A 16,861-nucleotide genomic window follows, 5' to 3' on the forward strand; every position below is an offset into this window, starting at 1 on the left:
ATCGGTCAGCTTCGACTGACCATGAGGAGTGGGGTCCGCCAGACATTTTTAGCTATGTGGACCTAAGTGTGCCTTACCCCCAGGATTCTTGCGACCCATAGGGAGGAGACTATTCGACACACCCTTGTGCACGTTTTTGTTTCCACTTTTGTGTTCACCTTTGGTGTTTTGTCTTTGCACACCACACCATGGGTTCAAAAAAAAAGAAAGAAATAATGAAAAATAAAACAAGTCTAGAGTCTGTCTCTGTCACCTTCCAGGTTGAAAAAACAAGGAAAAACTATCGCTTCTAGTTCCCTCATTCTGCAGAACTTCCCTTCCCTACAATGTGATGTCCCTAGAGGTGGCTCATCACCAGACTATGGGTATGAAACGCGTTAGCTGTTATTGCTGCTGTACTTGATCTTCACATTGCTGTAGGAGTTTTCTTATATGAGTTTTTTTATACACAATAAAGGTGTTGCATTTGGAGTGCGGCCATCCAGGACTTTTTTGCTTTACTTGCTACACAAGGCAGAGCCAGCACCCAGACTTGCAGGGCGGAGGTGTATATTGGAGAGAGGAGGACACCTGAAGCAGTAATATATTCAATAAGTGGCTCAGCTAGCCTAGTTAGTTTTTATTTATTTTTTTTCACATGTTAAAATGCACACTACAGGCCTGAAGAGTTTCCAGATTAATGTGTGTCTTACAGCAGAAATGTAATAAATATTAAATATATATCATTACACCACACATCAAAACCACTATGACACTTACCTATGGTTTATCACCTAACAAAGGGCGTTTGACAGGCGGCTAGGAGGGAATAGGTCATCTTCTCACCGCCTGCTTTAACCTTTTAAATCCAAAGCACAGCACTGCAACAATGTACATATCAGGGCAGAGAGGCCTGGTTCACTTGAATGGGCCCTGTTTAGCTGCAGTACTGCCCATAAATGCGACTGAGGGTATCATTTGTTCATGTGTTCAGGGCCTGAACAGGCCCTTTAGTCACACTGGTCCAAAACAAGTATGTACATAAGAGCTTTGGACTTTTCTGATCTGCATTTTTTTTTTTTTTTTTGCCACATAGAACTTTTAAAGTCTGAATCTGCTTGGACCACCTCCAAATTCAATCTGAACTCCCACAAAGCGCTATTTTCTAGTCCAATCAGCTGCAGACTGGGTCATTCCCCTTCCTGCGGCTCGCGTACACAAAGCAGTGGGATGCTGGTGCTGTCAGTGTACTTATATGGACTATTTTAACCACTTCAAGACCAGGCCTATTTCTGACATTTGTTGTTTACTAGTTAAAATCTGTACTTTTTGCTCGAAAATTACTTAGAACCCCCAAACATTATATATATTTTTTAGCAGAGACCCTAGAAGAAAAAAAAAAGGTCTTTGTTGCAATATTTTATGCCACACTGTATTTGCGCAGCAGTCTTTCAAACGCAATTTTTTTTTGCAAAAAATACACTTCAACGATTTTTTTAAAAAAAAAAACGAAACAGTAAAGTTAGCCTAATTTTTTTGTATAATGTGAAAGCTAATGTTGCGCCGAGTAAATTGATAGCCAACATGTCACGTTTAAAAACTGTGCCCACTCGTGGAATGGCGTCAAACGACAGTTCTTAAAAATCTCTATAGGTGACCCTTTAAAAAATTTTTAACGTTACCTGTTTAGAGTTATAGAGGAGCTCTTGCACTAGAATTGTTTCTCTCACTCTAATTTGATTTTGAATCTGATTTGAACACTCTTTACATTCGTGCGAGCGAATTACGTATGCGTTTTCTTTGGCACGTGAGCATGGAGGGATGGGGCGCTTTAAAAAAAAATGTTTTTTCTTTTTTTTTTTTTCTGCCCACTTTTATTGCTGTGACAAGGAATGTAAACATCCCTTGTGATAGTAATAGGCAGTGACTGGTACTCTTTATGGAGGGATCTGGGGTCTAAAAGACCCCAAACCCTCCTCTGCACCTCAAAGTATTCAAAAACGCCAAGATCTGTTTTTTTTTAATACTTTGGATTTTTTAAAACTGGTGCCGTTGGCTTCCGAGTAAATCTGAAGGGACATTGTAGCGTCACTTCTGGGTAACTACATCAGAGACCCGATCAAAGCCGATTATGGCTTTGTTCGGGTCTTTGGCCAGCTGTAAAACGTGCCAGCTGGTCGCTGGGGTCTCCCAGTGGGACAGGAGACCTGGGTGGAGCGGTGGGAGGAGGGGGGGGGGGGGGACGTCCCCTCCCGCTGCTTGTAATAACAGCTGAGCGGCCACATCGATTGTTATTACAAGAAAGCTGACAATCTGCTCTAAACACAGTACCGGGGTGATGCATGCAGCTGCAGGCATCGCCCCGGTACAACCACAGGTACGTGGTTAATGAATGAAATATAGCAGTTGGGAGGCGCCAAGGAGAGGTTTGCGTACAGCCATCTGTACAAATCATTAACAGGCTACTGCTGTACACGTCTGAGACTTTGCATGCTTACTGGCCGCTCCTCCTTCCTTGTATGCATGCAACAGCTTGGATGTGTGAATACACGCAAACAGCCGCAGCCCTATCACTGATATGTACAGGCGGCCGGCTGTATGTAAACACCAGTCACTCCCGGGCACCTCCTGGTCACAAACACACAGCTCTACCCCCTGTATATGCCCTAAGGCCTTGTTCACACAGCGCATATCAATGCGTACCCCCCTTGAGGTACACGTTTACCAGCACGGAGAGGCAGAGGTGGGTGCATGGCCCCAAAAAATCACAGTCTGTGTTCGGGACCATGCACGCACATCCGCACATATGCCAAAATGAGAGTAACTGTTGTTTCTGTGCAGCCACTGCGTCCCAATAGACATTCACCCCCTGTTCACATTGGAGCGATTTGTCACGCGATGGGACAGGTCAAATCGCATGAAAAGTTGCAGCCTGTTTCCAGCAATGGCACCGTTCCAATCGCGGCACCACACCATTTTGCAAAAGTAGTTCTTGCACTAGTTTTGCCGTTTTCGGGTGTGACTTCAATAGACATCTGTGCATGAAGCCGCACAGATATCTTTCAATTAGCACCTGAAATCACACTGACCTTCTACTTCAACTAGCATCAATGTGAATCAGGGAATAGGGCCCTTTCACACTAATACATTTTTCCTGCGATTTTACCTTGGCAAGTGCAGGAAAAATGTTTTCCTTTATATCCTATGGGACTTTTCACACCACTGCGCTGTGGTTGCAGTTTGAAAAGTCCTGCATGCTGCATCTTTGGTGCAGCTTTGAAAACTGCATCAAAAACGCAGCTTCCCATTAAAATTAATGGAAATTGTGGTAAAGTCGCACCCGCGATTTGCATTTTGGGTGCGTTTCTGAATCACATGTCGATTTTTCACAGGTGTAGGCAGCCCAAAATTGCACCAGAAACGCATCTGAAACACAGCAAATTTGTGGTAAAAACACGTTTTTACTGCGATTTTGCTACAAAGCACGGTGAAAGGGATCTAACAAGTAGGCACGGCCCTCACACGCAGTACACATTGATACACCCCGCGTGAATAAGGCCTAAGGCTGGCCATACATGATACAATTTTGTTTCAGTTTTCTGTCAGATTTTCTTGAAATTTACCTTCAAGTATGTAGTACGAAGGCCTGCCTAATTGGATACAAGTGAATATGTTGTTTAGCTTTGACCTCACATTATGTGGTTTGTGGTTGATCTGACAGAAAATTGTACAACAAAAGTTGGACATGTATGGCCAGCCTAACAATCAAGCAACTAGCATTTTCAGCAGGACAGCAGCAACAGTCGTCCCCTTTTTTAATTCAATGTGTTACCAATATGTCGCTTTGTTCACCAATCCAGGCCATTCATTTTATGACATATCATGTATTAGCAAGTTGAATTTCATGAAGAATATTAGAATATTTATACAAAAGAAAAAAAAAAAAAGTAGACATTATATGTACTTACATAAAGGGGGACTTTTGTGAGGCTGAGCTCCATCATCTCTGCAACTGTAGAGAAAAACAAGAGAATAAAAGGTCATAAAACTATCATGTTACCATAAAAAACATGCCAAGCCGGAGTATTCAAATAGGGTTGTCCGTTTTGATTTGTGTACAGCTACAACAATAGGCCAGGTGGATCTGTTACATTTTTCCTCTTCCTCAAACACTGCACCCAAACAACCTATTCAAAGCACAGGTGTGTACCTCTCCGGGCCACGACTAATCTCCATCTGCTGCACACCGCGAGGCTTCCTGCCTGTCACGCATATGGCTACTACATACATACAAACATGGCTGCTGGCACAAGAAAACAGGAAAAAGAAGGCCCTGTTCCTTGTGCAATTCAAGGAAATCTTTAAAATATATCATTCAATACTATTTCTGTGTATGTTTTGGATAGAATGAGGAAGGATCAGACCCTCAGGCAGTGTTTTTTTTTGTTGTATGGACCCCCAGAGGGGGGAGATTCTCCCTCTCCAAATGAACCTGTTGACTTTTACTTTAAGGCTGGGTTCACACTTATGGGAATTGGATATGGGTTTCCCTGAATCCAATTCACATGACAGAAGAGTGTGACTGGCTCTCAATGGGGCCGGTTCACAAACCTCCGTAGCTGCCACCGTCCATATTGGTGTCTTTGGTTCAGATTCAGGTGTGAATTCAGGCAATAATTCAGACCTGATTTATACCTGAATCGATGAACAGTAATGCACCGGACACCCAGCTGTAAACAGCGGCCGCAGCATATGTGAGCCCACCCTAAGGCCTTCACCTTATAAGCGCAATGTGCAGAAATTTCGGCTTTGTTGGAGCCTTTAACCGTTTTGCTGCCAATGACATATTCCATGCGCAAGGCCCCTTTCACACAGGCTTTCTGATCAGGTCCGTCTGTTAGTTTATCTGACGGACCTGAACAGATGCTCTATGCACCCTATGGTAACATGTTCACTGACACCGCTGCTCTCCAATCGGATGTGGTCCATGAAATCCAGGACGAATGGAAACCCTATTTTCCATCCATTTTGAGGATCGGTTTGGATGAAAACAGAAACGTTTTCATTGGATCTCCCATAGAGGAGAGCGGGGGTCTGTCTCTGCAAAGAGAGCGAAGATGGACCTGTCATCCGCCTGCTCAGCGGAGATTGACGGATCAACCCCCACTGAGCAAAGTGGAGGATCCAAAGGGTTAATGAGTCTGTATTTGATTTCATCAGCAGGCTCAGGGGCAGCATTGGAAAAGTAATCTGGGAAGATTTATAGCCACCCAGATCACTTTTAAGCCTCATTCACACAGATGTACCAATTAGGGTCACCACCTGCAATTCAGGGACAACCCCCCCCCCCCTTTTATTTTGCCAATTTTTGGACTTCACTAGTTGGGGGGGCATCCCCCAAAAGTGATGGACTACAAGTCCCAGCATGAACTCCTGATATCTAAGGATGGGACTCCCCTAAAAAGTGATGGACTACAAGTCCCAGCATGAACCCCTGAGATCTAAGGGTATGATCCTATAGATTACACAGGTTCATGCTGGGACCTGTAGTTCTTCACTAGTTGGGGGGGGCAGGGAGTGTCACATCTTCAGCTCTGAGGGGTTCATGCTGGGACCTGTAGTCCTTCACTTTTGGGGGGGGTCACACCCCCCCAAAAGTGTTGAAGCCTTTATGTCCCAGCATAAACCCCTGAGATCTAAGGATGTGTCCTCTTCCCAGTCCTCCGAGAGTGTCTTCTGCCCTCTGCTGCCAGCTCATCTGCTTTCCTCCCTGCAGTCAATGCCTCATGACACACGATGTTCCATCCATCCCCGGATGGATGGACCAGCCTCCCCTCTGAGTATTGAGAGTTGCTCTCAAATCCTGGTAGTTCCCTTCCCTCTGAGCATGCCACCAGGGCAGATTGAGGAGGAGGTTGGTGGAGCTAAAGCACTAGGCCCGGAGGAGGAAGTTAAATCCTCCTTCGCTCTTAATACTGAGGCCTTGGCCTCGCCCTGTGATGAAATGACATCACTGGTTGCTAGACACCAGGCGGTCCTAGCAACCAGTTTTGGTAGTGTAGAGCCAGCGGTGGAACAAGGCAAAACAGGTCTCGGCCGGCCAGGACAAGTACTGTCAGTGAGTAAAGTGGCGATGCGGCGGCCTTTTTTGGGGGCATCAGATTGGCACAGGGGGTGGGGGATTGGCTGTGTCAGTTTAATTCCAGAAAACTGTATTGTCCTGGAATGAAGGTGTCCGGGACCCGGAACTGTCCCAGGCTGTCCGGGACACGTGGTTACCCTAGTACCGATCCATATACGCCATGTGAAGGGGCCGTTTTCAAAACCTGGGACGCCCAGGTGTCCTGTGCAGGCAGCCTTTTCAAATCAATGGTAGGTGGCCAGCTGCATGGGAGTTCGATGCAGTCTGTCTGCATCTTGATCAGTGCATCGGACTCACAGGGATGAACACTCAGGATGTGCAGAGACCTATGCAGCTGGCTTGCTATCATTGATTTGAACAGGCTGCCTGCACAGAACACCTGTGGGTGAAGATGGCCCCTTCACGCAGGTGTATGGATTGGTACACCCATGTGAAAATGACATCTTAGGCAGGCCATAGAGGGTGAAAATTTTTATGGTTGCAGGAAGGAAATTTGCATGATTCCTCCATAAACACAAGACAGTGGCGGCGGGAATCCCTCCTGCTGAAACATTGGGGTCGATTTACCAAAAGAGGAATCTGGTGCAGCTGTGCATGGTAGCCAATCAGCTTCTAACTTTAGCTTGTTCAATTAAGCTTTGGCAATAAAACCTGGAAGCTGATTGGATTCTATGCAGAGCTGCACCAGCTTTTGCACTCTCTAGCTTTAGTAAAAAAAAAAAAAAAAAAAGCGCACTGTCAGGATGGTGAACAGGTGGACATCAAGGAAAATCTGTTTTCTGATGTCCTCTATAGAGTGAGAACCCAGAAGCGCCCAGCTCTGATCATTTCTGCGTTCTGAGGTATCAAAATCCCAGCTGCAAACCCAGGTAAACAATGAATCAAGTTTGTGCTTGATCAACTAGAACAAAAGAAAAGAAAAATAATTGCTAAACGTAGGAGTTTTCAAAAGTTTCTTGACCTACCTTCCACATTTTGTTTACAAGTAAAAATCTGTATTTTTTGCTAGAAAATTGCTTAGAACCCTCAAACATTATATATATATATATATATATATATATATATATATATACATACATACACACAGGTCCTTCTCAAAAAATGAGCATATTGTGATAAAGTTCATTATTTTCTCTAATGTACTGATAAACATTAGACTTTCATATATTTTAGATTCATTACACACAACTGAAGTAGTGCAAGCCTTTTATTGTTTTAATATTGATGATTTTGGCATACAGCTCATGAAAACCCAAAATTCTAATCTCGAAAAATTAGCATATTTCATCCGACCAATAAAAGAAAAGTGTTTTTAATACAAAAAAGTCAACCTTCAAAAAATGATGTTCAGTTATGCACTCAATACTTGGTCGGGAATCCTTTTGCAGAAATGACTGCTTCAATGCGGCGTGGCATGGAGGCAATCAGCCTGTGGCACTGCTGAGGTGTTATGGAGGCCCAAGATGCTTCGATAGCGCCCTTGAGCTCATCCATAGTGTTGGGTCTTGCGTCTCTCAACTTTCTCTTCGCAACATCCCACAGATTCTCTATGGGGTTCAGGTCAGGAGAGTTGGCAGGCCAATTGAGCACAGTAATACCATGGTCAGCAAACCATTTACCAGTGGTTTTGGCACTGTGAGCAGGTGCCAGGTCGAGCTGAAAAATGAAATCTTCATCTCCATAAAGCTTTTCAGCAGATGGAAGCATGAAGTGCTCCAAAATCTCCTGATAGCTAGCTGCATTGACCCTGCCCTTGATAAAACACAGTGGACCAACACCAGCAGCTGACATGGCACCCCAGACCATCACTGACTGTGGGTACTTGACACTGGACTTCAGGCATTTTGGCATTTCCCTCTCCCCAGTCTTCCTCCAGACTCTGGCACCTTGATTTCCGAATGACATGCAAAATTTGCTTTCATCCGAAAAAAGTACTTTGGACCACTGAGCAACAGTCCACTGCTGCTTCTCTGTAGCCCAGGTCAGGTGCTTCTGCCGCTGTTTCTGGTTCAAAAGTGGCTTGACCTGGGGAATGCGGCACCTGTAGCCCATTTCCTGCACACGCCTGTACACGGTGGCTCTAGATGTTTCTACTCCAGACTCAGTCCACTGCTTCCGCAGGTCCCCCAAGTTCTGGAATCGGTCCTTCTCCACAATCTTCCTCAGGGTCCGGTCATCTCTTCTCGTTGTGCAGCGTTTTCTGCCACACTTTTTCCTTCCCACAGACTTCCCACTGAGGTGCCTTGATACAGCACTCTGGGAACAGCCTATTCGTTCAGAAATTTCTTTGTGTCTTACGCTCTTGCTTGAGAGTGTCAATGATGGCCTTCTGGACAGCAGTCAGGTCGGCAGTCTTACCCATGATTGCAGTTTTGAGTAATGAACCAGGCTGGGAGTTTTTAAAAGCCTCAGGAATCTTTTTCAGGTGTTTAGAGTTAATTAGTTGATTCAGATGATTAGGTTAATAGCTCGTTTAGAGAACCTTTTCATGATATGCTAATTTTTTGAGATTAGAATTTTGGGTTTTCATGAGCTGTATGCCAAAATCATCAATATTAAAACAATAAAAGGCTTGCACTACTTCAGTTGTGTGTAATGAATCTAAAATATATGAAAGTCTAATGTTTATCAGTACATTACAGAAAATAATGAACTTTATCACAATATGCTAATTTTTTGAGAAGGACCTGTATATACTTCTTAGTAGAGGCCCTAGCGAATAAAATGGCGATTGTTGCAATTTTTTATGTCACACGGTTTTTGCACAGTGGTTTTTCAAACGCAATTTTTTTGGGAAAATTACACTTTAATGAATTAAAAAAAAAAAAAAAATAAACACAATCTAAACCCTATTTTTTTTTTTTTTGTAAAATATGAAAGACGATGTTACACCAAGTAAATAGATACCCAACATGTCATGCTTTAAAATTACATGCACTCATGGAATAGCACCAAACTATGATACCTAAAAATTTCCGTAAGCAATTGTTTAAAAATTTCTACAGGTTCCCAGTTTAGAGTTACAGAGGAGGTCTAGTGCTAGAATTATTGCTTTCGCTCTGGCATTCGTGGCAATACCTCACATGTGTGGGTGTGACGTACATATGCATTCACCACTGTGCGCATGGGGGCGCTTTAAATTATTTTTATTATTTATTATCACTTTTTATTTTTACACTGTCCCTTTTAATTTTTTAATTTTTTTGTTTTATAACTTTTATTGCCATGGCAAGAAATGTAAACATCCCTTGCAATAACAATACAGCACGACAGGTCCTGTTTATGGAGAGACCCCAAATCTCTCCTCTACCTTTAACAGCAAAAGATCAAAAAAATACCGGTAATTCTTTTTGATCTTTTGCTTTTAAAGAAAATGCCATGGTTTACATGGGGCTGGAACCAAAAGTGACGAAGATGTTGCTCTGAGCTTTCTAGGCCATAGAGATGAGCGGAGGCCATCTTTCCTTTGCTCATCTCTGTGACCAGCAGCCGCTGGTCACAGAGATGAGCGTAGCTACCACAGTTCTAAGGGCTCTTTCACACACTGTGTCCGTCAAATGGACTCCGCTTTTCTCAGTGGGGGATCGATCCGCCGATCCCCCGCTGACCAGAAGGATGACAGCTGTGTCTCTGCGCTGTGTGCGGAGACACAGCTGTCAGTTCCCCATACATCTCTATGGGGGAAATCGGATGGGAACGGACCGTCAGTCCGTTCTCATCCGATCCAATCCGCTGGACGGATGGAAAATAGGGTTTCTATCCGTCCACATTTGACGGATCGGATCGGATGTCAGCAGACATGTCTCCGCTGACATCCGATGCCCCATAGGAATGCATGGGGGGACCGTTCAGATCCGCCAAAAAAACAAACAGGGGGATCTGAACGGTCCGCCTGTGTGAAAGGGGCCTTAGGGCTCATCTCATACACACTGAATTATAATAAAGAAGCGGCTCCTACAGGCTTTTGAGTTTTTTTGAATTCTCATTTTTTTCTACCTAAAAACTCCCCTTTATGTTAGCCAATGTGTCCATGCACACTATGGCATCTTCAGGAGTTTACAGGCATATGATCTCACTTGTGTTTTTGAGCAGAAAAGATGTCTAAGTGCCTATAAAACGCACAAAAAAGTGAAAAAAAGCTCAAAAAAGCTTGAAAACGCACAAAAAGAAAGGAAAAATTTTACTGAGGGGAGGGTTTGTAAATGAAAAAGAAACACTTATGCTCAAAAAAAGCTAAAAAAGAGCTGAAAGAAGCTCAATAAAAAGATGCATAAGAGCAAAAAAAAAAGCACAAGCTTCTTCAAGCTTTTAGGCAGAGAAAGAAAAGCTCAAATGCCTTTAAAAACATGAGCCCAAAAAGTGAACCAGCGACAAATTCGCTGCTTGGATCACTTCTAGCAGAAAGTCCGGCGCCTGAGGGAAAAATTAATACCGGGGTTCTGGTATCTAGCTGCAGTTCATAGAAGAGGCCCATGGAACCTTCAAGATTTGAAGACTGTTTGTGTGAAGGAATGGGCTAAAATCACACCTGAGCAATGCATGCGACTAGTTTTTCCATACAGGAGGCATCTTGAAGTGGAAATTACCAGCAAAGGATTTTGTACGAAGTATTTAAAAAAAAAAAAAAGTTAGCGTGTTTAATACTTTTTCCCTGTGTCATTCCGCCGGTTCACACTACCGTGACCTGAAAGTCGCCTCATAAGGGGCGACTTGTTAGCGCGACTTTCAGCGCGACTTGTGAATTATTTTAAGCGACTTATATGATAGACGACTTTGTACGACTTTGTATTTGGCCAATCAGAATATGATGTGTTGTGACCTAATTCCAAAAGTTCTTAAAAATTGTCGGTTTTGATAGAGAGCCAATTATTGAAAAAATTATTAAAAAAAAAGAAAATGAGATTTCTTTGGATTTGTGTCGGGGGGGGGGGGGGGTCTAAAAAGTGTACCTGTGAAGTTTCAGCTCTGTAGCATGTCCAGAACCAGAAAAAAAAAAGATAATTTTTCTTAGAATTTTTATTAGTGCAGGGATGGGGTTCTGCTCCTGTCACACCTGGGCGTTTTTGTTTCAGGCGTTTATTGGGCATTTTTTGGGCATCTTTGGAGGCAGGCATGACATCTGAACTTCTGTATAGGGGTATATACACACACACACACATATATATATATATATATATATATATATATATATATATATATACACATACACACATATAGGTGTGAAAGGAGGGTAACACCATCCCTGCAAATAATTTCAGCAGCGCAGGGATAGGGTTCCGCTCCTTTCACACCTATATGTGTGTATGTGTATATATACATATATGTGTGTGTGTATATATACCCCTACACAGAAGAAGTTCAGATGTCATGCCTGCCTCCAAAGACGTCCACAAAAAAGCCCAATAAACGCCTGAAACAAAAACGCCCAGGTGTAAAATGATCTTTTTCTTATGGCGGTCACCCTGACATGGATGAGTTCTGTCACCCTGGCATAGCAGTCAGAGTCAGTTCACCCTAAACTACACTACGGTCATCCTGACACCTTTCCCTACAGAAACTAGATTATTGAATCTAACTATAGTGGTATATAGTAGAGCTGCACGATTAATCGTTCTGGGATCGCGATCTCGATCCACCCCCCTATGCGATCTCCATCACGAATATCAGCGATTCTGGGGGTGGGGTTATTTCACGGCCGCACCTCCGTCACGCCTCCTCTATGACGCGGCGGGCCGCACCTCCGTCACGCTTCCTCTATTCAGCGCTCTGCAGATGACGAGGCAGGCAGCACCTCCTTCACGCCTCCTCCATTCAGTGCTCTGCAGATGACGCGGCAGGCTGCACCTCTGTCACGCCTCCTCCACTGAGCACTCTGCAGATGACACGGCAGGCCGCACCTCCGTCACGCCTCCTCAATTCAAGTCTGCAGATGACGCGACGGTGTCTTCCGTCCCACCTCAGCCCCGCCTGCTCTGTCCCCGCAAGTGACAAGGTCCTATTTGTTCACGGGTCCGAGAAAATTATGGCATGATGAGCTTTCCATGAGGTAATCAAGGACAGAGGAGGGGGGGAGAGAGGAAAAAACCCTAAAAAATAAATAATTAAATGTATATTGTAATGAATGAATTATAATATATATATATATATATATATATATATATATATATATTTCATTTCATTATAATATACATTTATTTTATTTATTTTTTTAGGGATTACATTTTCTTCACATAACACTACCTTTTCAGCATTTTTACTTGTGAATTATCAATATAATAATAATTAATGAAATTATTATTTTCATTATATTATTTATTGTATTTTTTATATATATATATATATATATATATATATATATAATAAATAATATAATGAAAATAATAATTTCATTAATTATTATTATATTGATAATTCACAAGTAAAAATGCTGAAAAGGTAGTGTTATGTGCAGAAAATGTAATCCCTAAAAAAAAAAAAAAAATAAATGTATAAATATACGTGGTGCTGAGAATCGTGAGTGAATCGTGATCTTTATTCCAAGCAAAAAAATCGTGATTCTCATTTTTGCCAGAATCGTGCAGCTCTAGTATATAGTAACCTAACTACACTGCATATCCCTTTCCTCACACTAATTGTCCACCAGTGCCACGTATCAGTGCCACGTATCAGTGCCACGAATCAGTGTCCACCAGTGCCACATATCAGTGCCACGTATCAGTGCCACGAATCAGTGTCTACCAGTGCCACATATCAGTGCCACGTATCAGTGCCATGTATCAGTGTCCACCAGTGCTACGTATCAGTGCCACGAATCAGTGTCCACCAGTGCCACGTATCAGTGTCCACCAGTGTCACTGCCCACCAGCGCCATTTATCTGTGTCCACCAGTGCCACTCACACAGACCAGGCAGAGATAATGGTATATAGGAACTGTAGGCATGGCTGCAATGGGGGAATGCCTGGTTAATTTTCCTTCTTCTTCCTGGAAAGTCGGATCACAAGTCGCTTCAAATAAGATAAGGATCCGACTTGGAGGCGACTCCCATTGAAGTCTATGGGACAAGTCGGATACAAGTCACCTCAAAGTAGTACAGGACCCTTTTCTGAAGTCGGAGCGACTTCAGTAGTGCCAATTAAGACGGCTCTCATTGATTTACATTGCTTTTGTTATGTCAAGCGACTTGGGGCGACTTGAGGGCACACAAGTCGCCTCACATATCACGGCAGTGTGAATGGACTCTAAGTGTTCATGACTTAATTTCTGAACTTATTTGTTTTGATTTCTTTGTATGTATGGATTGCATGGGTTGTTACCGACAATTGGTGAAAATTTCATATCAATTACACCTTTAGAAATACGTATATTCCATAGAAAAATGGTGACGTGTTCAATACCTATTTTACCAGCTGTATATATATATACACATTCAGTATGGAAAATAATTATTTGATCCCTGCAGATATTGTAAGTTTGCCCACGAAGGGTCTATCATTTTTATCAGAGGTGTATTTTACAAATATCAACCAAAAATCCAGAAAAAATAAATGATACAAATGTTATAAATTGAGTTGCAATTCAGTGAGTAAAATAAGTATTTGATCCCCAAGCAAAACATGTCTTAGTACTTGGTGGAGAAACCCTTGTTGGCAAGCACAGAGGTAAGATGTTTTTTGCACCCATCTCAGGAGGGATTTTGGTCCACTCTTTTTTACAGATCTTCTCTAAATCCTTAAGGTTTCTTGGCTGTCGCTTGAAAACTCGAAGTTTCAGCCCCCTCCATAAATCTTCTATAGGATTAAGGTCTGGAGACTGACTAAGCCACTCCATGACCTCAATGTGCTTCTTCTTGAGCCACTCCTTTCTTGCCTTGGCAGTATGTTTTGGGTCATTGTTATGCAGGAAGACCCATCTGAGACCTATCTTCAGTGTTCTGGCTGAGGGAGGAAGGTTCTCATCCAAGATTTTACAATACATGGCCCTGTCCATTGGCCCCTCAATGCGGCAAAGTTAGTCTGTACCTTTAGCAGAGAAAAAGCCCCAGGGCATAATGTTTACACCTCTGTGCTTGACTGTAGGGATGGTGTTCTTAGGATCATTTCCTCCTCGAAACACCATGACTCCCCCTCCTCAAGAAGGCACATGTACAGTAATGCCAATGAACATCTAAATGATTCATAGAAGGATTAGGAGAAAGTGCTGTGGTCAGAGGAGACCAAAATTGAGCTCTTTGGCCTTCAGTCCCGGCAAGCATGAAGATGGAAACATTATGCTTTGGGTTTCAAACCGACATTTCAGTCAGACTTCGGGGGCGATTTGAGAGACATCTGTGCAGGGTTCATGCTGAGGCTACTGTGAACTGCACTTTGCATAAATAGTGAGACCTGTCCGATTAGGGTGCCTCAATGGGCATAGACCAATAAAACTTGAAACAATGACACAAAGACACACGATAGTCAGGTTAAGTAAGCAAACTAGTGGAGAACATGATGAGTGTCCGGTACACATGCAAACATTGTGATCCTGGCCCCCCCCCCCCCCTCCTCATTAGCCAATGACAGCTGTTCACGTGATGTAAACAAAGCCAGTATTCGGCGGGTTTTTCTTTCCTCATGCTGAGAAAAAAAAAAGCAGATCACTGGCTTCTGTCAGAGGGGCATCAGATTTGAACATAAAGAGGCATTGCCGCCTCATCTGTGCCCACCAGTGCCATCTAGCAGTGCAAATTAGTGCTGCCTATCAATGCCCACCAGTGCCACTTATCAGTGCCAATCAGTGCTACCAACCAGTGCCTCATCATTAGTGCCACCCATCAGTGCCACCTATCAGTGCCCATCAGTGCCACACATCAGTACCACCTATCAGTACCACCTATCAGTGCCCAGCTTATGAATGCCCATCAGTGCTGCCTTATCAGTGCACATCAATGAAGGAGAAAATTTACCTGTTTGCAAAATTTTATAACAAACTATGAAAACTGTTTTTGTTTGTTTTTGGTCTTTTTTTGTTTGTTAATAAAAAATAAAAAGCCCAGTGGTAATTAAATACCTCCAAAAGAAATCTCTATTTGTGTGACAAAAATGATAACATTTTCATATGGGTACAGTGTTGCATGACCACACAATTGTAATTCAAACTGCGACAGCGCTGAAAGCTGAAAATTGGCCTGGTCAGGAAGGGGGTTTAAGTGCCCAGTAGGCAAGTGGTAATATTGATCCAGCTTGGACCAGTGGAAGTATGTACAGGTCATAGCTACCCAATCCCTGTGGGAGCTGAACATTATTGCTGTAGGAATGGCCACTACAGTGATTGCTGTTAGCTTCCGGGTCCTGTGCTGAGCAACTTCCCTGCTACATAGTGAACATAAGGGTTTTCCGATCAGCGGGGACACCATCCACTGCATTTTTCTATAAATACAGGGCGTTCTCTGATTGGACGAGGTGGAGATTGTGATATCACCACCCAGCCTCTCCACTTCATCCAATCAGAAAATGCCTTGTATTCATTGAGAAAAATGCAAGGCATTCTGGGACTGTCGCCAACAGAGGGACCCCCTGTGTTCAGTATACAGCAGGGCAGCTGTTCAGCAAGGGACCTGGAAGGTAGTGGAGATCACTGTAGGAGTGGTGCCTACTACAGGTCTCTAGCTTCCACAGGGATCGGCCAAGCACATACATACTTACATTGCTCCTGGCTGGACCAATGTTATTATGCAAAATAGTACATACCGGGAATCCAGCTTTAACCAGTACGGCCAAGGAGGACCAGGAGAGATGTTGGAATAGCATACAGTGTCACGAAAGTAATCAGCAGCCCCAGGTGTTATATAACCGCAGTATGAAAGAACAAGACGCGCTTGTTTTCATTCCTTCATAGCTCTGGAATTTCATATTTAGCTGAGACATGGGGCTGTGACGTGGTTGTCTTTCAGAGTGCTGCATCAAGCCATGTAATTGCAACACGTGTTAACAAAACATGCTGCTTAGAAAAGTGCCAAGTAATCGTTCTCCTACATCAGAGTGTGTAGAGTGCTATAAAAGACACCTCTGAACTAAACACACTAAATAATAGTAATTGCAGACAGAGGCGTAACTAGAACCTTCAGGGCCCCCGGTGCAAGAAACCATGAAGGGCCCCCTGGACCCCTGGCGCCCTTTACTCTAGTTGCGGGGCCCTTTATTACGGTGAGGGAAGGGAGAATTCTGAAGGGGGGGGGAAGCACAGAAGGGGGGAGGAACAGGGGAGCACACAGGGGCCCAGAGACAGCAGAACACAAGTATACTGGATAGGAGAAGTGGCGGGAGGCAGTGTACAGAGGAACCAATCTCCTCAATTTTCCTCCTGCAGCTACAGAAGGAAAAAGGAGGACAGTGATTTCTCTACATGCTGCCCCCGCCGCCCCTCCTATTCAGGTGTACAGGGGAGCCACATGGGCCCCCTTGAGCATGGGGCCCGGTTGCGATTGCAACCCCTGCAACCCCTGTAGTTACGCCCCTGATTGCAGATATTGTAAAACATGGTAGATTAGGTATCAGAATTTGTCTGGCAATCTTCTGTACAATCACATTCACACTGAAATGGGATGGGGGTCAGTTGGTTGTAAGTAGGGTTCCTGGTATGGAAACACTGACCTCAGTGCTGCCCCGCATCCAACAGGCCTTTGATAATTTTATGTACCTGTCTCTGACCCTACATTCAGGCCTATGAGTTTTTTTAGTGTTTTTTGCAGTTTGCAGAAACGT

At 43.5% G+C, this 16,861-nt stretch overlaps 1 protein-coding gene across 1 annotated transcript in view; it reads right to left on the reverse strand.

Annotated features, from left to right (window-relative positions):
• The window catches only part of ARHGEF28 (Rho guanine nucleotide exchange factor 28), a 354,612-nt gene that overhangs the window by 271,627 nt on the left and 66,124 nt on the right, over positions 1-16,861 (reverse strand). Inside the window, exon 2 of the mRNA XM_082272798.1 lies at positions 3,948-3,991. Coding sequence (XP_082128924.1) covers positions 3,948-3,983 — 36 coding nt within the window. The 5' untranslated portion in view covers positions 3,984-3,991. The remainder of the gene's footprint in view (positions 1-3,947; positions 3,992-16,861) is intronic.

The sequence above is a fragment of the Pelophylax lessonae genome, assembly GCF_965119305.1.
Source record: "Pelophylax lessonae genome assembly, chromosome: 1".
Lineage (NCBI taxonomy): Eukaryota > Metazoa > Chordata > Amphibia > Anura > Ranidae > Pelophylax > Pelophylax lessonae.